General features: G+C 39.4%; 1 protein-coding gene across 2 annotated transcripts; it reads right to left on the bottom strand.

Moving 5' to 3' along the window:
* LOC128620979 (alpha-2-macroglobulin) lies at nt 1–26,720 on the bottom strand. 2 transcript variants are annotated; one of them, XM_053646391.1, is made up of 34 exons: nt 26,622–26,720; nt 22,148–22,328; nt 21,846–22,002; nt 21,673–21,725; nt 21,446–21,466; nt 21,147–21,312; nt 20,978–21,062; nt 19,171–19,285; nt 18,956–19,076; nt 18,698–18,807; nt 18,406–18,612; nt 18,065–18,298; nt 17,720–17,932; nt 17,421–17,570; nt 16,462–16,587; nt 16,228–16,318; nt 15,384–15,531; nt 14,832–15,057; nt 14,622–14,748; nt 14,377–14,498; nt 14,239–14,290; nt 14,020–14,103; nt 10,097–10,273; nt 9,917–9,992; nt 9,589–9,745; nt 8,790–8,864; nt 8,477–8,639; nt 7,122–7,312; nt 3,625–3,840; nt 3,039–3,160; nt 960–1,041; nt 754–822; nt 502–607; nt 1–422 (listed from the first exon to the last, which is right to left on the bottom strand). In XM_053646391.1, exons 1-34 carry the CDS (start codon nt 26,705–26,707, stop codon nt 382–384), a joined length of 4,350 nt encoding a protein of 1,449 aa, XP_053502366.1. In that variant the 5' UTR covers nt 26,708–26,720; the 3' UTR covers nt 1–381. The 2 variants fall into 2 exon arrangements, with proteins under 2 accessions (XP_053502366.1, XP_053502368.1); XM_053646393.1 differs by having other exon boundaries at nt 18,406–18,576; nt 26,622–26,719.

The raw sequence follows: 26,720 nt of genomic DNA, 5'->3' as shown, positions 1-26,720 counted from the left end.
TAGAATTTGTAATGGTTTTAATAGTTATAATGGGAATGTATTTGCTTTAATGGAAACTGTAAGTTCATGTGTGCTGGGTGTTGTAGTTCGTAGCAGCCATGTTTGTAGGCCATGTGGTGTTCTGGGAGATGTAGTGCGATGCTGATTCTGGTTTAGACTTGACAGCTGGCTAATTAAAAAGCTCTTAACTGATTTTGACTTTTATAAATGAAGAGCCATGTAAGATATGTATGGCAAAAACCCCTTTAACACAGGAGTAATGCAACATGTATCTGAACTGCATATGTATTTCAATACCAACAAAAATGTTTTATGCACAAGATAAAACCAGCACGCAGAAGATATCCAAAGCTTTTCTGTGTTTAATGAAGATCTGGAAGCTTACACACATGGGGATGTGTACTCCATCTCAGACTGGTCACCTAAATGAAAGATTCAGTAAGTGGAAGCAATACAGTCACAATAACAGAATTTAAATCTCACAAGACCGGGAAATCTTACTTGTTTGGTAGTAATCATAAACTTTGATCACAGCTGGCTTGAGATTCTTCACAGGAAGCATCTGTTTAATGTGTAACTTATAGTTGACAGGAATATTCCTTAGGAGCTGTTGGAGATTACATTGCAGATTCACTCAATCATATCTGATTTTGTGTGTTATAAATAAAACATACATGTTTGTACAGCAGATGTGTGTAATATAGGTAATAATTAATGTTATGTACAGATCTCTAAACTGTGTTCTCCTCTTACCTCTTTTATATAAATTATAATATGGTCATCTTTGGAATCAACTCGTTCCACCAAAATTAGATTTCGCAGCTAAGAAAACAACACAAGAATTATTCAGCATTAGTAAATTAACACACACACACACACACACACACACACACACACACACACACAAATAAATGACATTTTAACATTTTTAATCATTTAAGCACATTGCTAGTCCTTACTTCACCAGGATCTGCTGTGAACCCTGATAAGAGTTTTATGTCCACTATGATCATGTTAGTGCTGTTTAATGCCCCATTATATCTGAAAATTGAAAACAAACAACAAAACAAAACAAAAAGATAGTTAATACCAATACCTAAAACAATAATAATAATACCAGATAATAATCATTGTGACTACAGGGTAAAGTGTCAAAAATGATATTTGCTCATTAAATGTAAGAAGTCTGATTGCAGTGAATTTTGTGATTCTTTGCTGAGTTTGGTAACACAGGGGCTAATCTCTTGATGTAGGTTTAAAATAGCCTGGGATCCTGACTGAATTTAGGTCAGTGAGGTTTATTTTTGTTGGTAAACCAATTTAGCTAACTGATTTAGCTGTAAGTAATAGGGAATATACTCTAGAAACTACTATGTTTCTTTGGATGAGGCCATCTTCTAAATACCATAAATGTAAATGTCACATCCATTCGGGATAATCCATCGCCATGCCACCAGTGGGAACGCTCTCCCTGAATTGTAAAGACACTTCCTCAGTTGCCACAGTTCACACATTCCTGTTCACACACTAGCATATGGTCACATACATTCTGGGTGCCAATTGCAAGTTCCTGACCTGTTGGCAAGGCCCATACACAGTCCTCGAGCAGGTGGGGCCAGTGAACTGGCAGCTTGGTAAGAGGGTCTATCAGATCAACCTGTGAATAAAGTGTATTAAGCATGCCCCTGTGCTATCTGCCTTTCTGCCATTCTGTCCTCAGATCCCTCAGACCATGCCTTTGTCCAGAAGGGAGAAGACCTGACCCCCTCACAATGGCAAGATCTGACTGAGCTAGTGGACCAGATTGCCGACATCTTCACCATGGTTCCAGGGATGACACATGTGGTCCATCATGAGATCAAAACCCCACTGGGAGTCGTGGTACGGCAGCCACCCTATTACATCCCTGAAGCCCACCATCATGCTCTCGGGGATGAAGTTTGCCAGATGCTACAGGATGGCATCATTGAGGAGTCCGCCAGCTCCTGGTCCAGCCCGACATAGTGGTCCTGAAAAGTGGTCCATGACTTGCAGAAGCTGAACTAGGTCTTGGACTTTGACAGCTACCCCTCCCCTGTGTGGAAGACCTGATCGAGCCCGTGGGGAGAGCTTGGTTCAGGTGGTAGAGCAGGTTGTCCACTAATCTTCGGGTTGGCGGTTTTATTCCCGACCCACATGACTCCACATGCCGAAGGGTCGTTGGGCAAGACACTGAACCACAAATGGGTGTGTAAATGGGTGAATGAGACACAGTGTAAAGCGCTTTGGATAAAAGCGCTATATAAGTGCAGACCATTTACTATCTCCTCTGTGGGTCTTTAGACTCCTCCCTTTCAGATCTCAACAGGAAAGGCCAACCAGACCAGGTGTGCTGGGCTGATGAGGTAGAGCAGGCATTCTAAGCCCTCAAGACAACACTCACCAGCTCCAAGTTCTTAAAAATCCAGACTCCAACCAGCTGTTTACAATCCACACTGATGCATCAGAGACTGGGCTAGGTGCCGTGCTGTCACAGACGTTCGACAGGGAGGAAGACCTGGTGCTGTATGTGAGTTTGATGATGGTACAGAGAAGCCCCATCCATAATGTGGGCCTTCAAAGAGCTCCGTTACTTCTTGGCAGGCCGACCCTTCACCCTAGTCATGGACCACGCTCTTTGCTATGCTCTATGTTATAATCAGCTTTAAGACATCTGTTAACAGCACACTATCTGATGTGGATAACAAAAATGAAAATTTATATTGACTTTTTTTTTTTTTGAAAGACAGTGGAGGGGCTTAGCCTGGTTAGCCCATTGATACCAGCTGCCCGTCATATAGCCATGATATTTACAGTAATAAGTCATTGACTGATTGTGTTATGTTGAATAATTTTGCTGCGTGTATAATATTTCATAATATTTTATGTGATATGATATGTAGTCATTTAATGTAAGAAAAATGGAGGGGCTACTTAAAATCTGTTTCTAAATCACCTGAAGAAATCAGCCACTGGTTTTCTCATATATGTTCAAGGATTTATCAAATATTTAGTCTTACGTGACAGTGAAATTGATTGCCAGAGTTTGTCCGAATGATTTTGTGCAGTTTCCGTCAGTTGTAGCCGCGATGCTCAGTGTACTGGTGTGAGTAGGTGTGGGGACATTGTAGAAAAGTGTTGTCTGCAAGTGGGGATAAAAGAATGTCATTTATAACTGCAGTGATGTGCCTGGAAAGCAAATAGAAATCTATTAGAACATCTATTCATATTTAAGAAGTTGCTGAATTGGCTGTACATTACTAATACTGTAAATCAATAATACAAAATAAAAATTCTAATAATAATCTAATAATAATAATAATAATAATAATAATAATAATAATAATAATAATACAATTCTGTGTTAGAGGGGTTTAAAGACTTTATAAAACTTGTTTTTTAATTATTACTGTCCTTTTTAGTAAATTCATTTGAGTAGGCATACTGTGCTTAGTCCAAGACCTATTCCAATATGGTTTTTTTCAGCAGTTATTATTTAATAAATAAGGAATTGTGAACACTTTATTGAAAAAAGCATTATTTATCAGTAAGATTGATCAAGATTCCAACAAGATAACGCTATTATTATCTTAAAGATGCACTGACCTGCACTGACACACAGGTGGAGCCCTTCACATCAATGCTGTATTTGCCAGTAACATCCTGCAGTAATCTTTCTTGGTACAATAATTTGTTGTTCTGGTTCACATCAAAGTTGTGACTGTGTCCATCTTCTGACTTTACAGTTACTGTGCTTGAGCCGTCTGAGGAGAACACTTTAGTGGAGTACAGAGCCAGAGCTTGGAGGGCCACAACTGTGTCCTGAATAGAATATTAAAAAGAGAAAAAGAGGAGGAGAATATTACATATTTGGAAAAACACATAATATGTGCTTGTTAAACATCCCATTCCAAAACCAGTGGCATTAATATGGAGTTGACCCTACCTCCCCCCACCCCCCGCCGCCCCCTTGTGGCTATAATAGTGTACACTCGTACATTTGTACAAGATTTTGAAGTGTGTCTGTGAAAAAATGTCTGGCTCACAATCAATGCTCCAGATCATTAAAGGTGTGCAGTAGGGTTGAGGTCAGGGTTCTGTGCAGGTCACTGGAGTTCCTCCACACCAAACTCCACCAAACCATGTCTTTATGGTCTTTGTGCACAGGGACACAGTCAGGCTAGAACAGCACAGCGCCTTCCCCAAACTGTTGCCACAAAGTTGGAAGCATACTATTGTCTAAAATGTCTTTGTATGCTGTAGCTTTAACATTACCCTTCACTAGAATTAGGGTTCTAGCCCAAACCCTGAAAAACTGCCCAAGACCATTATCCCTCATCCACCAAACTTTACTCTTGGCACTATGCATTCTGGTAAGCAGCATTCTCCTGGCATCCCTCAAACCCAGATTTATCCACCATACCCACATGTTGGCCTTCCCCAAACTGTTGCTACAATGTTATAGTACCAACATCCATGCCATGGTTAAAGTCACAGAGTTCATATTTTTTCTTCCTTTTTATGTTTGATGTTAACTGAAGCTCTTGACCTGTATCGGCATGATTTTATGCCCCCCTAATTTTTTACAACAAATTTTTACCTAAGATGTTTATGACTCATGCATTATTGAGTTAATGAAAAGAAAATACATTTCCAAACATAATTTTTCAGACAAAAAACATAATGAAGGATGTCATGTTTTACCTGCAAACAATGGAAGCAAGTGTGACAGGCAGAGTCTCTGGAAGAAGTGTGGCAGACTCCAAATTTCCTTATATAAATTCATAAAGTATCTGAGACTTCTGATGCATTTTTAAATAGCAAAGGGTTGTCATTGACTTTATTATTATTTTTTTTACTGTTTACTCCACTTTATAGCAGATTATTTTTTATGTAGAAATGTTGACTTTCATTATTTTTGAAGTCATTTTTACCTTACAATATTTCTTTACAGTGCCCTCTACTAATATTGGCACCCTTGGTAAATATGAACAAAGAAGGCTGTGATTGTTTGTCTTTATTGTTTAACCTTTTCATTTTTTGTTCAATAAATTCACTCTGCTCTCATGGATATCAAACAATTACAAACACAACACAGGTTTATTAAAAAAAAAAAAAAATCTTTGTTAAATATAGGTGTGCAATAATTATTGGCACCCCTATGAATTCATATGAGAAAAATATATTTGAAGTACATTCCCATTGATATTTACTTTTTTTTTAGTACACCTGGGTGACTAGGAACAGGAAATTGTTCAACCATGACTTCCTGTTTCACAGGGGTATGAATATGAGCTAACACATAGGCTAAATTCCCTTAGTCATTCATAACAATGGGTAAGACCAAGGAATATAGCTGTGATGTGCGGCAAAATGTTGTTGAGCTTCACAAAATGGGAAGTGGCTATAAGAAAATACCAAAGCATTGAAAATGCCCTTCATCATGGCAATAATTAAGACGTTCCAGTCAACTGGAATTGGACGTGTGTCTACATTGTCTCAACACACTGTGAAGAGGATGGTTCGAGTGACCAAAAAATCTCCAAGGATCACAGCTGGAGAATTGCAGAAGTTAGTTGCATCTTGGGGTCAGAAAGTCTCCAAAACTACAATCTGACGTCACCAACATCACCACAAGTAGTTTGGAAGGGTTTCAATAAAAAAGCTTCTACTCTCATCCAAAAACAAACTCAAGTGTCTTCAGTTTGCCAGACACTACTGGAACTTCAATTGGGATCGGGTTCTATGGTCAGATGAAACCAAAATAGAACTTTTTGGTAATAAACACCAGAGGTGGTTTTGGTGCACACAGAGAGGTAGCCATATGGAAAAGTACCTCATGCCCATGATTAAATATGGTGGTGGCTCTTTAATATTTTGGGGTTGTTTTCCTGTCAGAGGACCTGGACTTTTGAAAGAGTGCAAAAAATATAAAATAAAGTGCACTGTTGCTAAAGTGTCTTTAAAAAAAAATATATATATATATATTAAGCTTTGATGAGGTAAACAGATTATGTGACTGTGAGTTTGTCACTATTTCTTAGTGCCAAGCTGCTTAAACTACATAGCAAGCATTTATGTAACACATCTAATTTGTGCATTAATGGCTATTATGTTAAATAAAGTTTATTAATTAAAGCAAAGCAAGTATACTTTACTGTGTATACCATTGTTAACTCGTCTCTCCTCAGATACAGCACACAATTCTAAAAATGCCCACAAGATGGTTGATCTGATATTTCAAAATCGATATCTGATTATGAAAAAATATTCAATATCGGGAAAAATAACCATAAAACTGATTATTGATCGATCTCTAATGAAAACCTGACTGCCTCTGCCAGAAAGCTTAAAATGGACTGTGGGTGGATCTTCCAGCAGGACAATGATCCAAAACATACATCTAAATCAACACAAAAATGGCTTCCTGTCCACAAAATCAAGGTCCTGCCATGGCCATCCCAGTCCCCTGACTTGAAACCCATAGGAAAACCTGTGGGGTGAACTGAAAAGGAGAGTCCACCAGCATGGACTTCAAAATTTGAAGGATCTAGAGAGATTTTGTATGGAGGAACGGTCTCAGATCCCTTGCCATGTATTCTCCAACCTCATCAGGCATTATAGGAGAAGACTGAGAGCTGTTAAAAGAGTGCCAATAATTGTTGCACACCTATATTTAACAAAGATTTTTTAAATAAACCTGTGTTTTGTTTGCAATTGTTTGATATCCATGAGAGCAGGGTATTTTTGTGATTTTTTTTTATAAACAAAAGATCAAAAAGTTAAATAATAAAGACAATTTTTCACAGCCTTCTTTGCTCATAGTTACCAAGTGTGCCAATATTAGTGGAGGAAACTGTATACTGTGCATGTTCCAAAGATTTTTGCACAATTTTGTGCAAAATGTCTATTCCTACTCCCACACTCGCTATTATAAAAGGCTCAATAGCTGAGTTTGTTGAACAGTTATAAATATTTTCTTGTAATGTTGTCTGTGTTTGTGTGCTGGTTGTCCAGACCTGTTACATGTCATATTTGGGGCAAAAAGGTTTTGCATATTCATATTGAAATTGCATAAAGGTGCTACAAATAAGCTGAGTTACCTGTGTGGAGGAAAAGCCTCCATAGGGATTTTGCTGCTTCACTAGCCAGCTGACAATCCTATTAGCATATCCCAAATCAGCTGTAGTGAGTTGACCTGCAGTGAGAACAGCTAGCAGCACGTAAGAACTGATTTCCACTGACAATGAGCCGGAGTCATCTGATGCTGACTGAGACCAGTGAAGCTGACCATCTAAAACAATAGAGACAAGATAATTAAGACATAAGCATCCCCTAATCACTAGAGTCCCTGACTTTCTTGTTTTTTATATTTCCTGATGTTTGTGTTTATCCTGCTATACAACTATTTGAAATAATTACAAATTATTCTGTTACATAGATACTTAGTTAGCATAGCCACAGGAAATGATTACCCCTTGATAGCCAAATCACATCTTCATATATAAGTATACCACTTCTTTTTCATGGTAATTTATTTAAAATTTTAACTACAAACATGGCCGACGAGAACTACATTTCCCGACCATGCACGCGCTTACGTTCACCAGAGTACTGAGTGATAACCCCTGTGTATATAAGGCCTCGTTAAGTTCAGCGCCTCGCGAAGTAAACGCTCAGCTGCCTTTTACCTGACGTTCACCAAGCCTTCGTTCACGTTTTGGAAATCTACGGTTTTGGAGTTTTCACTTGCCCTTGGATTACGTTTTTCCTGTATAGCCCAGTTTATATTGTTTGCCCGATCGCCTGACCTTCTGCTTTCTACAGCATTTCGTCTTCTGCCTGACCCCAGTATTCCTGTCCTGATCATCCGCGCTTGCCTCCAACAAGGTAACATAACAGATTACTTCACCGACTATGGAGGCAGCTGGGCGTTTACTTTGCGAGGCGCTGAAATTAACGAGGCCTTATATAACCTATGGTGCGACACAGGTGTTATCACTCAGTACTCTGGTGAACGTGAGCGCATGCATGGTCGGGCAATGTAGTTCTTGTCGGCCATGTTTGTAGTTGGCACTGCCTTCTGTAAACTGTAGTTGCGAGCTCGCCGTGACATGACAGACCACCTGAACGTAGTTATTTAAATTAAGTCCTTGGGACATAAAAAGACACCTATATAAGATTATGTTCTGCATAACATTACTAGATTTCAATCCCATGATAGCATATCCATTCATTTATCAATTCATTCATTCATTCATTTTCAGTAAGCACATTATCATGGTCATGGTTGCTGTGAATCCAGAGCTTATCTGAGGAACACTGGGCATGAGGCAAGAATACAGCCTCAATGAGAAAACATCAAAGGCTGAAACTCCATAAACAGTAACATGAGTTTAATTTTAATAGTAACACACTTATATGTTATGTTATTTAAATTATGCTAACCATCCCATACCTCCTGTAATGGCAACATTATCCAACTCTTTTAGTAGCTGCTCTCGTGTTTCATTTTCTCCAGCCAGACTGAAAGTGTAGGCCAACAGAGCAGTGGCATAGGTGTTTGTCAGGTTACCAATAGAAGATTTTAGGCACAACAGTCCTTTTTTCACAGCAGTATCCTGCAATCAAAATATACATAATGGTAAAGAAGAAAACACAATAGTTTGGAAAGTTTCCCTTTCCAGTTGGAGCTTTATTATGACTTTTGCAGAGCCTCCTTATAGAATCATGTCATCCGAAAGCAAAAATTTACTGCATCATGCTCTTACCTTGACTGTAATGCCCAATTCAAGGAATGACGCAGTGATGTAGGCAGTAATGGTCACATCATCGTTTACACCACCCTGAAATACACGAGAAATTTGATAGGATAGGTAGATTTATTCAGAAATGTGTTAAATTTACATTTATGGGATTTGGAAAATGAGCTTATTAAGAACGACTATCAATAAATACATACTGATACTGATTCAATAGGTCATGGACCAAGAATACTATATAAAAGTATAAAAAATATAGTAAAGGTAATATAGTAAAAGAAAAACTACACAACATTTTTTAAAGTGCTAATTTAAGTGCTTCATGAAGAGGTAGGAACTTAGTTGTTGTTTGAAGTCTGCCAGTGACTCAGCTGTTCAGACATCTAAGGGAAATTCATTCCATCAACTAGATGCCAGATCTGAGAAGAGCCTTGATGCCTTCCTTGTACTGTACCCTGAGAGATAGTGGGACCAGTCGAACAGTGCGAAAGGATCGGAGGGAGGAGTGTGGTGCAGTGTGGGGTGTGAAAACTGCAGTGTTTTAAATCTGATGCAGGCATCTATAGGAAGCCAGTGGAGGGAGCTTAGCAATGGGGTGGACTTGGAGAACTTAGAAAGGTTGTAAACAAGTCATGCAGCTGCAGTTGCACAGGTTGAACGGCACTCAGAGGCAGACATGAGCCAGGTCTCAAAATGATAAGGGTGCTGATCAAGCACCTGAGGGCCTGTGTGGATAGAAACTGACAAATCCTTCTGATGTTGTAAATGAGTGTTCTGTAGTAATAGAAAGCCTTAGTACCATACATACCTTCATCCTGTTATTAAACAGACTTCCCTGTTGTATAAAACAGCCATCTGATCTCTGCTTACTTCTTAGCCATTGCTTTGCACTGTTAATGATTTCTGGATCAATAAAGATGTAACGTTGTGCTTTGCCAAAGGTTCTTAAGACAAAAGCAGTTAACCTGGTGGAGGAGAATTATGCATATCTATAATTAAAATATATTCCTAGATATTTTACTTCTCAGAGTAAATTCACAATGACTGAAGTTTTTTTATTTTATTTATTTATTTATTTATTTATTTTTTAAACACAAAAACATTTGCATCATTACTGCTAACAGTACAATTCTTACCATGTGTTCCCATCTCCCCTGCCAAATGTGCTATATGCACCATTAAAATGCTTATAGTTTAGCTGCCTCTGGTATCCTGTGTAAAGACAAATTATCGATTCTGATTACTTCAGCAAGAATATATTCAGAATGGCTATTGGTGATTAAAAAGATTAAAAATAGAAAGATAATCTCACTGACCACTCTTAAGGAAACCAGTAGCCCTCTCACGGATAGCTGTGGTGAGCTGCTCAGTGTTCTCTAGATACTGAAGAATGTAGATATTGGGGGCGAGGAGAGCAATGTTTTGTTCTCCACAGCCATATGGCATCCTTAGCAGTCCATCCAGATTTTTTAATGCACGGCCAAGTATATCTCCTACAAAATAACACAATATTATATTTTTTAAATTAGACTTGTACTTAGTTTTAATGTTTTGCTTTCTTATTCTCTGGACAGCCAGGGCAGTTTCCTTTAGGACTAGTAGACTCGAAGGAGCTTAGTACAGCTGCCTGCATATAGTGATATATTCCCTCAGTGGAATCTTCTTATTTTTCAAACTTAATCAATGAGCTCACACTACTGAAGAGTGCTACTAGCTTGCCATCAGAGTTTTCTGAAGATCAGCATGTAATCAGCAGCAGTGAATGCACTGTGCCTTACGGAAACTGAGGCTGATTCTTCCATTCAGTTCTTTAAACACCGCCAATTGAATGATTAACTCCTTTCAGGGCATAGTTGCCCTAGCAAGTCAATGGGCTATCCCACACTATATTTTCAAAGAGCTCTTATGCATGATCAAGACTGTTTGTTCATGCAGATGAGAAGGCAACTTCAGTTACAGCTACATAAATTACATTCTGCCTGCTAAAAACACTCTGAGACCTGCCTCTAGTACCAAAACAGGTAGTCTAATAGGATGTAATTTTTGGATATTTAAAAGCTGTCTCTGGTATAAAGATGGTACTGCAGAGGACTAAAATTATTGTGCATATTTTGTTTATGGGTACCAATTATGGTACTCACATTACTTGCAGGGATGCACCTTATCCATGTGATTATCACAGATCTCTTAATAAGTATCAAGCTCACTGATGTTGTAGGCTCATTGTATGCCCACAGGATACAGTGCATGTTGGGCCCTACATCTTGATGTATATGACTGGGACATTAATCACAGATATGTTACAAGCCATGTAAATGCAGATATACACTCTAGACATCCAAGTCATGACCTCTCACCTCCTAAATTTAACAGGTCTCATTAAAATGCAACCTGACAAACAGGATATATAACTTGCTAGTAGTGTTGGTTATCTAGTTACCTACAGTATATTAGTTAGCTTGATCATATCATGGCTGACTCAGATGACATTATATTCCATTGAAGTTCCTATCAGTTCAATTCACTTCACACACTGAGAGTAAATAATATGGCGGTCACTAAGAAGATTAGCATTTTTGTATATACTATTGCCAACTCCAGAATTATTGCAGTCTGACATGAAAATGAATATAGAGTCAATGCCAAAATGATTGGCAACCCTCATAAAATTAAGCAAAATGTATATACAATATTCAGTATACAAAATTATACATCAGTACATAAAAATAATATATCAGCAATATTGTAGCTTAAATATATGGGAATACTGTTATGAAACAGGACTCAAAACCAGGAGTAACGTCTTTATTTACACTTAAGTCAACACATCAGGAGGCAAGAAACAAGTTCTAAACAGAAAACTCGAACTGAAGCAAAGAACATGAAACTTAAACATTTATCCTTTACCTAGAAATGAGGCATGAGGCATTAAACTTAGAACACAACTATGACATGAAACACTCTTCTAACTCAGGCATGAAACACTCTTCTAACTCTGGCATGAAACACTCTTCTAACTCTGGCATGAAACACTCTTCTAACTCTGGCATGAAACACTCTTCTAACTCTGGCATGAAACACTCTTCTAACTCTGGCATGAACACTCTTCTAACTATGGCATGAACACTCTTCTAACTATAGCATGAACACTCTTCTAACTATATCATGAACACTCTTCTAACTAGAGTATGAAACTAGGACCAGGAAGCTAGACAGAGCATGGACACATTACTGGCACCATTATACATTCCGTCTTTCCTTTAATCCGTCATTACTCCACGGTAATACCACCCGACGTGCGTAGCAACGTGAGGGGTCTAAATAACCAGTCACAATTACCTTAATGGCTGACAGCTGGCAACACTTCAAAACACATCCTCACACCTCCGCCAATAACTGAACCGGGCCGGCACAGAACAGGAACCAAAACAAGTGCATATGTCCATTGTAAACAAAGTCGTAGCGTCCAAGCGCACTTCAAGCACGTGCACGCGCTCTCCAGCTGCTCGTGCACAACATCGCCGCAGCGCCATCTGCCAGCGAGATCGTGACAAATACTGTATACTTTTATTTATAATAATATTTTTAAAGGTGGTATTTAATTAATTAATATAATTTCCAATGATAACAATTACAATAATCAGCTATAATATGCTGTAACTGTAAAATTTGGATTTTTCTTTATCTGTTTTCAATCACAGTTGAAGAATCATGTTGCATGGATCCTCATATTTAGACCCAGAGAAACAATAAATAATCAAGCATACACTCTATAAATGTTGGGTTATTTTTTTTTTACCTAAACGATCTGTTAAGCCTTTTGGGTCATTTAATTGGGTTATTTTCTCAGTCTCTACCCAGTTTGGGGTAGTTTTGTGTAACCCAATTGTTGGGTCATTATGGGGTTAGAATTGTTTCATAATTCCAAATAGATTACGATCCACAAATAAATGTAGTGAGATTTACAAAAATATCCACAAATATATGTTCGTAATTTCACAAAAATAAATTAAATTGGCAAATAAATCAAATGAGATTTGCAAATAATAATAATAATTTTTTACAAATATGTTTTTTTTCACAAACACAACTCTGCCCTACATTCATTTGTGGATTACATCCTGTGCATTTGTGGATTGCTGCACACATTTGTGGATTTTTTAACATTTATAAATAGTTGTGGACCCACCGTCTACTCAATCCAATCGGATAACCACCACATTGCACTGACCAATCGTAGCACAGTCTTACTCCAACCAATCGCGTTTTGTTTTACAATCATGACAGGAATAGAGTCAAGTAATTTGTACGTATTTGCAGTCTATGACATCGCAATGGAGTCAAAATCATTTTGCTCAAAGAGAAGCGCTGCTGAGAGGTGATAATATTTGGGGGGAAGGGAAGATCCACGTGTCAATAAGGAACTGGCGAAAAAGTTGCAGGATTCATCCTCTTCAAAAACAAAGAGTTTCTTTGTTGTTGAACCCAATCATTTAATAGACACTAAACTGAGCTGGGTATAGAACCCTGGTCACTGGCGTACTAAACCTGCATTTTTCCACTGTGACTCGACCATGCTCACTCTTGTAATTATAAACTTGTTTAAATTAGGTTTATCGTAAGTGTTGATGAGAAATGTAATATTTTGATGTAAACCATATGTAATATTTTTTCTTAAATCTAACCTTCCACACATTTAATTTTTGTCAGGCTCGACAACGTTTAATATGCTCTGCTGCTTGTTGCCAAAACGGTTCTCAGAGAGGTTCACAGAGCCGTGGGCCAAGCAGAAGCAGATCATAGGCTTCAGTACAAGAAACAGCACCGTTTGGTTGTTAAAAGAATGTATGCGTATATAGAATATGTCCAGGCATTACTACTGTATTTACTAGCAAGCCGTGTTTATTCAAATGAAACATGACTGCCCCCTATTGGTCTTGTATTTCCTGTGCCCGCAGCATGCGCGTGATACCGCATGATACTGCATGAAATCGTAAGATCCCGCACACATTTTTAATGGCCACATCTGTAAATATTTTTAAGGTGTAGCAATATTTGATTAATTTCAGGGAAATGACATCTAAAAATAGGTTGTTATAAGAATAATTAGAATAAAATGGATTTTTAAAAATGATTTGAGTGGAATTTGTCATTTGAAATGTGTAAAATTTATTATTTAGTGATTAAGGGAATAATAATCTTGTGTTCATCTTGCAAAGTGAGATGTCTTCTCATTTACCAAGTACTGAAACAGAAGCTCGTGCTGATCCCTCTATAAAATCCTCAGGCAGAGTCAGCTCCAGCTCCTCTGAAACACTGTTGCCTGTAGGTAAATTGAAAGACATTTCTATCTTAACTGAGTGGTATATTACTGTGTGCACCAGTTTTACATAAAGACAGTATACTAGATGTAGATGTAAACACTTAAGAGTAAATCAACCACTTATGTAAGTCTGACCTTGTGGGCATAATAACCAGCTTTGGCTCTTTGTCTTTTCAGTTCCTTCAGCCTACATGGGGTTAAAGTGTTATTAAATCATAGTAATAATTAGGCTAAGCATATATTTTCTGTTTTCACTGTTTTCAAGACACCGACCTGCACAATCAAACTCCGTGTAACTGTGTCAATACGGCCTCTCTCTGGAACACTCACAATCTCATTATCACACACCGTCTGGGATTGTTCTGCCTCTGCACTCACTGTCACATTCACGACTCCTGTAGCATAATAACACTTTCAGAGAAGCTTTCCATTTACTAACACCTCAGTTCTACACAATATAATGCAATATAATATAGGCATATTAGATTCTGTCTCAACTAAAAAGTTTTAAGTCTCACCAAGCACCGTGGGAATCAGAGTCCATTTGAAGGTTTTTCTGCCATTTGCACACAGGCAGGATGAATACTCGCCATCAGAAGAGGGTTCCAGAGTGTAGTCTGAGGAAGGAGCTGGCGTCACTTTAACCTTCCAATGAGGCACAGGTGATTAATTTACTGTGCATCTCAATTGTTACAACATTTGTGGATATAATCTTAGCCTTACAGTACCATAATACATTTGGAAACATAATTGAAGACCGTGGCCTTCAGCTCAAAAACTTCTCCCCGGATAATAGAGTAGGGCAACGAGAGCTCCAGGAAGAAGGGCTGAAATACAGTGAGCTGAACAGGAGGAGCCAGTCCCAGACCCCTAGAGGACACACAGAAAGCCCCTGTCTCCCAAGTAGTGATGGTGTCAGGAACAGTGACAGGAAGCTGTGCTGATCCAGAGTCCCTGTGGAAAATCAATAACACTTAAATTTCTACATTTTCTATTACTTATCATCAAGGGAATTGTTCATTATTCAGTATATTGTAGCAAATTTTATCGTACATCAGTACAGTACCAGTGTATATGCAAATCTAACTTCCTAAACATGTGTCCATGGAAAAGTTTTATAAGTAAAATCACCATACAAATTCTTAGGTTTAAAAAGCACTGTGGAAATGCATCCATTTGCGGAACACTGATTTTCATTATTTTCTGTTACTTTCTTTTTAAAATTCTTAAAAAGCAAATATGCCAAATTAAAAAAAAAGAAGAAATGATAATTTACTAACCCCACTTCAACAAGTTGCCAAATCCAAGTTTCTGGGAAGAATTTGCGAACTGTTTTGATGGGTTCATAATTTAATGATCCTGAGTATTTGTACTCATCATAGTAAAAATCTGTTGAGTCAATATTGCTGTAATCCAAACTGTTATGCACTGCAAATCAGCAAAATCATTAGTAACGAACATAACTTATGCAAAACGGATTATATCTGAGGGAACTATGTAACTGAAGCTTATAATGACTATTTTAACAGTACCCACTGGGGACATATCAACTCCAAAAGAAATACTTAATATTCTGATACACACAGTTTAATGTACATACACTATTTGGCCAAAAGTTTGTGGACACCTGTCCATCACACTCATATGTGATTGTTGAACATTACATTTCAGATTTTGTCCTCATTTACTGTTATAATAACCTCCACTCTTCTGCCAAGGCTTTCCACTAGATCTTGAAGTGTGACTTTTGATTTGCCCATTCAGCTACAAGAGCATTAGTAAAGTCAGGCACTGATGTTGGATGAGGAGGTCTGGGGTGCAGTTGGCATTTGTGGTTCATCCCAAAGGTGTTCAGTGGGGTTGAGGTCAGGGCTATGTGCAGGCCACTCTGGAACAGGTTTGGGCCCCTTAGTTTCAGTGAAGGAAAATTGTAATGCTACAGCACACAAAGGCATCCTGTAGAATTGTGTGCTTACAACTTTGTGGCAACAGTTTGGAGAAGAACCAAATATGGGTCTGATGGTCAGATGTAAACAAACTTTTGGCCATATAGTGTATCTTATTTGCAAGAACAAGAAACTCCAAATTTATTGAACAATAATATAAGAAAAGGCCTGGATGCACCATAATCATGACGGTGATACTCCACACCTTTGTACGTCAAACAGTTAGGATGTCTAACAGCCAAATTTGTTGCCATCTTCAGTCCCACACCCTGTCAGATGTTAAGTCATAGTGTCATCAGTGTAGTACATCACTGAACAGTGAACCAGCAACCAGGTAGTTTAAATTCAAATAAAAATTCACTCAAATTACACAATGATTTATGCTTCATTTTATAACCGGTCAGTCTGTTACCTTTAATGTATTGTAAACATGGTCAATCCGTACATCCCGTACATCCCTGATATGCACACACTCCAGATGATCTTCAACCATGTAGGGATAATTTGATACTGATGTCACAGGCAACAAATTAAATATCTATGGAATTATATAATAATAACAACACATTAACGATTAACTTCATATTATTTCAATGTAACTTACACACATTTGCACAGTAAACTTTTCTGACATGGTTATTCAAGCTTTTGACTGTAAGATTTTATTTACATGACAGACAAAAGATATACCAGACCAACCACTAGAGGTCTCAGTCTCTGGCAATCCAAACATTTGACATGAAAATTAAATATATGCACCCAGTTGTAGGGCCAAACACCCAGACATCACAGCTGGTGAGCACCTCAGCATTCCTATCCCAGAGAGATCCGCTTTTCCCCAGTTCTCCAAAGTCAACTAAGCTAAAAGGTTTGTCAAAAGTAGACATTGCAACCACAAGACATAACACAGTTGCACCATATGGACAATATACTAAACTCCATTGGCATACCTTTATGCCTACATGATATGTACATCTAAATTATGGGAAATTGAAATGTACAACATAGGAAGGGTTTGAAAATATATGCTGTGAAGAGCATTCAGAATGGCTGACAGTTGTCAGTTGTATGAGTTATTATGCAACACACAAAGAATAGTCTGTCAATAAAACTGAAACAAAAGCTATATATTCAACCTTAGTAAATTATAGTAAACTCATGAAAAGAGAGACATCTGTAATGCAGAAGGCTATAGAAATATAGCATGCAGCATATAAAACCATGGCATGTATACTGTCTTCTAAGAAGTAAATAAAAAATACATTAAATATTATTAGATTAAAAGAAAAACAATTAAAGGTAATAATGGTTTAAAACAAACAAAAAACAAGCATTTGTATATATAGACTGTTCAGTACATCTTAATTTCACCTTGTCAGTATTTAGGCGCTCTCCAGACTCCAAGATGAACACACTCTGATCCACAGCACTGAGGCCACACAGTGAACCAGGATGAGCCGAGAGCTCAAGAGTGTTCTTCTCACCAGGAACTGCTTTAGAGGGAGAGAACTGTAGCGAAACCTGTCCAGGATGGACAGTCCACGATGAAAACATGTTTAGACAGGTTAGGGTTTTTTTGGCAAATACTTTTAATTTAATAATTAATAATTTAATAATCAGACTAATGGGTTGAATCTAAAAAAAAATCATAGTGATTTTGATAGTATTACCTTATTTCCAAAACATTTTTCCACATCAAAATTCTTGTTAGCAGCGATGATGTTCTCACTGGGCAGGACAGAGTACACCACAACCTGCACTACAGGAGCCAACTCAGGAACAACAGATAGTTTGAATGAGATTTTTCCTTTTCTGATATCTGTAGAGGCTTCCACTTCAACTTCCTCATGTCCATGATGGACTATGGCTCCTTTAGATAAGACCTGAACCAGAGAGGCAAAATATATGATAATTGTCCAGTGAATTTTATTTAGAGCTACTGCAATGTAGGCAATGCAGGTGGAAGGTGATGATGCAGCTGTCTCTATTAAGAAACTTTCACTGCATGTACTTACCGTGTATATAAGATCAGTGCTGTAATTTTCAGTAGTTTCTCCAACAATATAGTAGTTAATGGTTATGGGAATTTCAGCACCACACTTAAATGGTTCCTCTGAGCTCTCTATTAACAATTCACTGAACACTGGACTGTAAGGTGTGGCAGGTTGGAGCAGATGTATACGTGCTTCAGCATTTGAAAAGAATGGTGTTTTGTATGCATGGTGTTTTTCCTCTGGATAGACACTTGCCTAGATAACAGTGACACAAGCACAATAATAATAGTAACATTGTTTTATGGACGAAAATATTAATAATAGTATTTTTTTTGGAAAGTGCTTGACTCATCCTAACATACCCTCAATATTATCACTGTTGTAGGATGTTCTGGTGAAGCAACTGAGAAGTTTGCCAATCCATTGCTATCGGTAGTAAGATTAAGTAGTAACTTCTGAGACCACCATTCACCTTCTGAAAGATACACCTTCTTGTTAGGAATTGGTGTTCCACTGAAAGTAGTAAGTTTAATCTGTTGATCAGGGAAAGAAGAATTCCTGTCAAGATACTGTCAAAAATAAAACCAATACCAAAAGTCTAAAAATACAAAAATGCACACAAAAAAACCTGTATAAAATATCTAAAGTACACACCTTTCCTTCTATAACTTTTCCCTGTTCAAAGTTTGTTGGTGGCTCGAGAATTTCCACTTTACCAATTTGGAAAGAAAGGTCTATTGTTTTGGATTTCACCATGGCAATATCTAAACAAAAGGAAATAAATCACAATATATTATCATGTAATATAAATCAACATTATGTTAAAGTATAATATTAAGTATCCGATTTAACATTAACTGTCAATCTGTTACAGAATATCTGCTAGTTTTGAGAAATCTTTTACTGACTCACCTGTTCCTTCCTCTGTGAGTGTAATAGTAGCATCAATATGATTCTTAAAATTATGTTCAACTTCAGTGTTCATGAAACTTGACACACTGACAATAACAAATGCACAGCCAGTCTGACCCATCTATGGGAACATCCAAAAACAACTGGTGAGACTTAGTTCATTAGTGAGAGAGAGAGCGAAAAATATTTGTCTTTGAAGTGTGTTACATACATACCTCCACCGTTTCACTCAGACAGGGTGAAATCATTGGGGCCTCATCATAGCTCTGCAAAAATTTCCGGCACACCTGCACCACTGCTTGACCAGTTACTGGTTGTCCATACGTGTACCTTCATACCATAGAGTTTCAATAAATTATACAGAAATCCTAGCATGTATGATAAATATCATATAAACATATGCTAGATATTCATTTGCGTCAACACTATGTAATGCATTTAAAACCCCAATTCCGAAAAAGTTGGGACAGTATGGAAAATGCAAAAAAAAAAACAACAACAAAAAAAACATTGAAAATTAAATTCACCCTGTACTATATTGAAAACACATTATTAATACATTATTTGACGTTTTACTTTGTGAATTTATTTGTGAAAATATACATTCATTTCAAATCTGATGACTGCAACACACTCCAAAAAAGTTGGGACAGTGGACTGTTTACCACTGTGTAACATCACATTTTTTTTTAATAACACTTATTAAGCGTTTGGGACTGAAGACACCAATTGGTTGAGTTTAGCAAATGGAATTTTCCCTCATTCATCCATTATGGATTTCTTCAGCTGTGTAACTGTACCGGGCCTTTGTGGCCTTATTCTGAGCTTCATAATGCACCACACATTCTCAATTGGAGACAGGTCAGGACTGCAGGGAGGTCATGCTAGCACCCACACTCTATGCTTACGCAACCATGCGATTCTAAACCGGGCAGAATGTTTGGTGTTGTTCTGCTCTGGATGGCAGCATATGTTGCTCCAAAATGTGTACACATCTTTCTGCATTAATGGTACCCTCAAAAATGTGCAAGTTACCCATGCCATGGGCACTGTCACACCCCCGGACCATGACAGACGCTGGCTTTTGGACCTGACCCTGATAACAGCTTGGATGGTCCTTTTCCTCTTTGGCCTGGAGAACATGATGGCTGTTTTGTCCAAAAACTATTTGAAATGTTGACTCGTCTGACCACAAAACATGATTCCACTGTGCTACTGTCCAGCTCAGATGAGACAGAGCCCAGAGAAGTCTGCGGCGCTTCTGGACAGTGTTGATGTATGGCTTCTGCTTTGCATAGTAAAGCCTTAACTTGCATCTGTGGATGCAGCGGCGAATGGTGTTGACTGACAAAGGTTTACCAAAGTATTCCCGAGCCCATGTCAGGATATCCATTACAGACTCATGGCGGTTTTTAAGTCAGTGATGTCTGAGGGATCAGAGATCACGCGCATTCAGAAGTGGTTTTCAGCCTTGCCCTTTTCGCACCGAGATTTGACCGGATTCTTTGAATGTTTTAATTACATTTTAATATTTTTAATTATAAATTATTATTTATTATGTTCTCAAAGTGTTGGATTATTTGCTGATGCATCTGTTGGCAGATTGGCGAGCCTCAACCCATCCTTGCTCTTGAAGGACTAGGCCTTTTTGGAGGCTCCTTATATACTATGATTAGACGATTATCTCACCTGTTTCACATCACCTTCTCATTTCAACTTGTCATATCGCTATTAGTCCTAAATTGCCCCATCCCAACTTTTTTGGAACGTGTTGCATGCATCAGTTTCAAAATAAATGTTTATCTTCAAAAAACTATGCAGTTGATTAGGTAAAACATCAAGTACCTTGCCTTTATACGTTTTTTGTTTAAATACAAGTAAAAGTACATTTACAAGTCACTCTTTTTTTTATTAGCTTTTTCCATACTGTCTCAACATTTTCGAAATTTCGATTGTATTAAAACTGAAATTTTAAGAGATCTTTTTTTCCTAATTTTTCAGAAAAAAAATCTTGAAACTTACTTTCCACAAACTTCTAGCTCCAGTTCCTCCTCATCGACACTGTGTTGTGCTGGTGCTTTCACTGTAACCTCGAACTTGGGTAAAACTAAGTCAAATGCAGTTCATTATTACCGTAAGTTATGTTGGTTACATCTGTAAAAACTCCAGTGTTACTAGTAATGTAACTTACCATACTTTTCCACCTTGAATTGGTGTGTGACCAACCTATTTCCAGCATCAGCAGTTAACTTATAATATCCCTCTGGAGCCTCAGCATTTAGCTCATGAGAAAGCTGCAATATCAGACCTGTCGAGGACACATTCATCCACTGACCAATCCTGTTCTGGTGATTATCCTGCTTGGTTCCACAAGAGATATCTACAGTTAGCTGAGTATTGTGACGACTTTGAGGATGGATTGCATTAAAATTATTAAAAATTAACAAAGATGTCATAAAATATATAATATTGTGTTTGATTCCACTTTACCTGAAGACTCACTGTCCTGTACTGTGGAGTATAATATAATACATCAAATTTTGTAATTTCTATTATAAAATAAATTTAAATATGTTTTAATGTTTTATTCACTGGAATTTGTGCAATATAAAAATACACATAGACATTGGTCTGTGTTCATGTAAATGGCAACTGAGCACCCTGTTGTACTGTTAAATAGGAGTTCTTAATGTATTTACATAAAACTCTCCTCTTACCTTTTGTTCAAGTGGGATTAAATTAAAATCCATAGTGACAATTCTGAAATTCACTGTGGAAAAACAATACTTGTGAAAAGTTTTGCCTTGTACCCTCAGTAACAATTAAACTTTCATTAAATAGTTAAAATGGAAAACTCAAAATTGTGAGGCATATTGCAGGAATGAATCACCTGTTTGGCCTGGACTGTAGATGGGTTTATCAGTCTGAATAAAAACCAAAGTGTTGTAGGATTTAAACATCACTTTACTTTTCTTTGTCATCTTAAAACTTTCACCTTTGACTTCTACTTTGATCTCCTGCACTGATTCATCCACAACCTGTGGAGCCTGTGAAGATGTATTCCATGTTAAAACACATGAAACCTAACTAAAATTATTATTAACTTAATAAATAAAAATTAAATTAAATGTAAATTAACTACCTACCTAACTAACTAACAAATAAATACAGAAATTTTGTGGGATTTCTGACCTCAAAATGAGAGCAGTGGTGAATCTCCTTTTCCACTGTCTCTTGTAAAAGTAGTCTGTTCTGGTTGTTGTGAACCAGATAAATGTTCATGTGCAGAGTCTCATTGGGCTTCAGAAGACTCACGCAGAACTTTGCATCAGAGCCAGACTTGATCACTGCAGGAAATGTCACCATGAAATATCTGTAATATAAGGACAGAAAAGAAGGTTTAAGATTATTTTCAATTAATTAATATGTAATCAGTGGAAAATGGGAAAAGGTTATTTAAGTAAACCTTTGTAGCCAGATCACAGGAACTGTTTGAGTTAACTCTTAACTAAACAGAACAGAGCTCAACAATCAATAGTATTGCAAAAGTGTATACAGAGTGCCTTAACGTACACTGACCTAAGCACCTATCTGCAATTTGAATCTTGCAAATGAATGTCATTTCTATGTAGGATCCATGTACGATGCTTTTAACATTAGCTAATTTCTCATTTCATGCATCCAAACGAACTGCTATTTATGGGACAAAATGGTATCACACAGCATGACTATCTAAAACACCTGAGGTTCACTCCACATTTTGCCATTTTACGTTGCACATCTTATGTGAAGATGTGCAATGATTTTGGGTAAAATCATGAGACGATTTCTTCACTTTGATGCACGTGAACTGTTGTTTATTGAACAAAATGGTATCATACAGTATGTCAACAAAACTGAGCAGAAAAAAATAAGAAATTATGTATTCACAATTAGAAATAAGAAACACTCTGACAATATTATGATAGTATTCTTTTGCTGGTGCACACTCCCTGATTGCACTTTGCTGGAGTACTGTAGCTTTTATTTATTACTGGTCATTCCCAGCTGTACTATTTCCTATCTCCATTTAGGTTGCTATTTTCTAATTCATTTTTGCTACTTCTAGACATCCTCTCCGGGAACTGTCACCTTATCATTGCTGGAGAGGTTTGTGTGCCCCTATGAACCTGAGGGCTGTGGTGTCTGGAGCCTTGTGCTCCTGGTAGGGTCTCCCAAGGCAAAGTGGTCTCAGGGGAGGGGACAGACTAAGAATGGTTCAAAGAAACCCTCATGAAGAAAGCAAAGAGAGAAGGAGTTACTCTGCCCGAAGGAAGCCCCGTCTGGAGCCAGGCCCAGAGGGAGGGCCCGACTGTGAGCGCCTGGTGGCTGGGTTTCCTACGGAGCCCAGCCACGGTTTCCTACGGAGCCCAGCCGGGCAAAACCTGAAAAAGCAACATGGCACCCCCCTCTCCATCCTATGGGCCCACCACTCGTGGGGTGAACCGTGGGGGTCGGGTGCACTGCTACACGGGTGGCAGTGAAGGTCAGGGGACTCAACGGACCAGACCAGGCAGAGGCTGGCTCTGGGGACGTGGAACGTCATCTCTCTGTGGGGGAAGGAACTGGAACTTGTGCGGGAGGTGGAGTGCTACCAGCTAGATCTGGTGGGGCTTACCTCTACGCACAATCTCAGTTCTGGAACTGTACTCCTGGATAGGGGATGGACTCTATTCTACTCTGGAGTTGACCAGGGTGTAAGGCACCGGGCGGGTGTGGGGATACTCACAAGTCCCAGGTTGAGCACCGTTATGTTGGACTTTACCCCGGTGGACAAGAGGGTCACCTCCTTACACCTACGGGTTGTGGGGGGTAAACTCTGACTGTATGGGGCACCAGTAGGGGACTCCATAGTTCTGCTGGGAGACTTCAACGCGCACATGGGCAATGATGGAGATACCTGGAGAGGCGTGATTGGGAGGAACGGCCTCCCTGATCTAAACCCGTGCGGGCATTTGTTGTTGGACTTCTGTGCTAGTCATGGACTGTCTATAACGAATACCATGTTCGAACATAAGGAGGCTCATAAGTGTACATGGTACCAGAGCACCCTAGGCCGAAGGTCGATGATTGATTTTGTAATCGTATCATCTGATCTGAGGCCGCATGTTCTGGACATTCGGGTGAAGAGAGGGGCTGAGCTGTCAACTGATCACCATCTGGTGGTGAGTTGGGTCAAGGGGTGGTGGAAGACTCTGGACAGACCTGGAAAGCCCAAACAGGTAGTGCGTGTGAACTGGGAATGTCTGGAGGAGGCCCCTGTGCGTGAGTTCTTCAACTCACACCTCCGACTGAGTTTTTCTGGCAGCTCTGTGGAGGTTAGGGTCATTGAGCCTGAGTGGGCAATGTGCAAAGCCTCCATTGCTGAAGCTGCGGCGGAGAGCTGAGGTCTCAAGGTCTTAGGTGCATGAAGGGGCGGTAACCCTCGAACATCGTGGTCGACACCAGTGGTCAGGGAAGCCGTCCGACTGAAGAAGGAGGCCTTCTGGGATGTGCTATCCCGGAGGACTCCGCAGGCAGTTGCAAGGTACCAACAGGCCCGAAGGGCTGCAGCCTCTGCCATGAAAGAGGCAAAGCAGCGGGTGTGGGAGAAGTTCGGACAGGACATGGAGAAGGACTTTCAGTTGGCATCTCAGGAAGGGGAAACGGGGAACCTTCCAAGCTGTGTACAGTAAGGATGGGATGCTGTTGACCTCAACTGAGGAGGTAATTGCACGGTGGAAGGAACATTTTGAGGAACTCCTGAATCTGATTAAAACGCCCTCTATGGTAGAGACAGAGGTGGAGGCTGATGGGGGATCATCGTCAATTTCCACGGTGGAGGTCACTGAGGTAGTCAAACAACTACACAGTGGCAAAGCCCCGGGGATTGATGAGATCCGTCCAGAAATGCTGAAAGCTCTGGGTGTGGAGGGGATTTCTTGGATGACATGCCTCTTTAACATTGCGTGGAAGTCGGGGACAGTCCCCAAGGAGTGGCAGACCAGGGTGGTGGTTCCCTTGTTCAAAAAGGTGGACCAGAGAGTGTGTGCCAATTATAGGGGTATCACATTTCTCAGCCTCCCTGGTAAAGTCTACTCCAAGGTGCTGGAACGGAGGATTCGGCAAGTAGTCGAACCTCGGATTGAAGAACAACAATGCAGATTCCGTCCTGGTTGTGGAACAACGGACCAGCTCTTTACTCTCACAAGGATCTTGGACGGGGCCTGGGAGTATTCCCATCCGGTCTACATGTGCTTTGTGGATCTGGAGAAGGCGTATGACCGGGTCCCCGGGGGTTTACTGTGGGAGGTGCTGAAGGAGAATGGGGTGAGGGGTTCCCTTCTTAGGGCTATCCAATCACTTTGTCCGGATTCTTGGCGAAAAGTCGGACTCGTTCCAGGTGGGGGTTGGTCTCCGTCAGGGCTGCACTTTGTCACCAATCCTGTTTGTGATATTCATGGACAGGATATCGAGGTGTAGTCATGGTGGGGAGGGGTTGCGGTTTGGTGCCCTGATGATCTCATCGCTGCTTTTTGCAGATGATGTGGTCCTGATGGCATCATCGGTCCGTGACCTTCAGCACTCACTGGATCGGTTCGCAGCTGAGTGTGATGCGGCTGGGAAGAAGATTAGCACCTCTAAATCTGAGGCCATGGTTCTCAGCAGGAAACCGATGGAGTGCCTACTCCGGGTAGGGAATGAGTACTTAACCCAAGTGAAGGAGTTCAAGTACCTCAGGGTCTTGTTCACGATTGAGGGGACATTGGAGTGGGAGATTGGCCGGAGAATCGGAGCAGTGGGAGCAGTATTGCAATCGCTTTACCACACCGTTGTGACGAAAAGAGAGCTGAGCCAGAAGGCAAAGCTCTCGATCTACCGGGCAATTTTCGTTCCTACCCTCACCTATGGTCATGAAGGCTGGGTAATGACCGAAAGAACTAGATCGCAGGTACAAGCGGACGAAATGGGTTTTCTCAGGAGGGTGGTTGGCTTCTACCTTAGAGATAGGGTGAGAAGCTCGGCTATCCGAGAGGAACTCAGAGTAGAGCCGCTGCTCCTTTGCATTGAAAGGAGCCAGTTGAGGTGGTTCTGGCACCTGGTAAGGATGCCCCCTGGGCGCCTCCCTAGGGAGGTGTTCCAGGCACGTCCAGCTGGGAGGAGACCTCGGGGAAGACCCAGGACTAGGTGGAGAGATTATATCTCCACACTGGCCTGGGAACGCCTCGGGATCCCCCAGTCAGAGCTGGTTAATGTGACTTGGGAAAGGGAAGTTTGGGGTCCCCTGCTGGAGCTGCTGCCCCCGCGACCCGATAATGCATAGGCGGTTGAGGATGGATAGATGGATAGACATTTTCTCTGAATTTCAAATATGTGTAACTAGATGTAATGAAACTACTTAATGAAGCAGTCAATTCACAACACTGCTTGTTGGTGCCACCTGACATGTGGCTTCTATGATTATCTTTGCTTACCTTGTAAAATATGAATACAAATGAACAAAAAAAAACAAACAAACATTTTAATAAGTTTATTAAAAAAAGTATATATATACAGTAAATATAAGTATATTCTTACAAAGTGAATATCTGTAATTGTTTATGACAAATATTATTAAATTGTTTATTTAGAATTATATGATACTTACGGTCCTGAGGTTTGTCCATAAACAGAGAGAAAAAGGAAGCTGGCTAACAGTAACCTTATCCTTACATAGACCTGACTGACCATCATGATAAAGTTAATC

This window comes from Ictalurus furcatus, chromosome 17 (genome assembly GCF_023375685.1).
Source record: "Ictalurus furcatus strain D&B chromosome 17, Billie_1.0, whole genome shotgun sequence".
NCBI lineage: Eukaryota > Metazoa > Chordata > Actinopteri > Siluriformes > Ictaluridae > Ictalurus > Ictalurus furcatus.
This window is presented reverse-complemented; position numbering and strand designations above follow the sequence as displayed.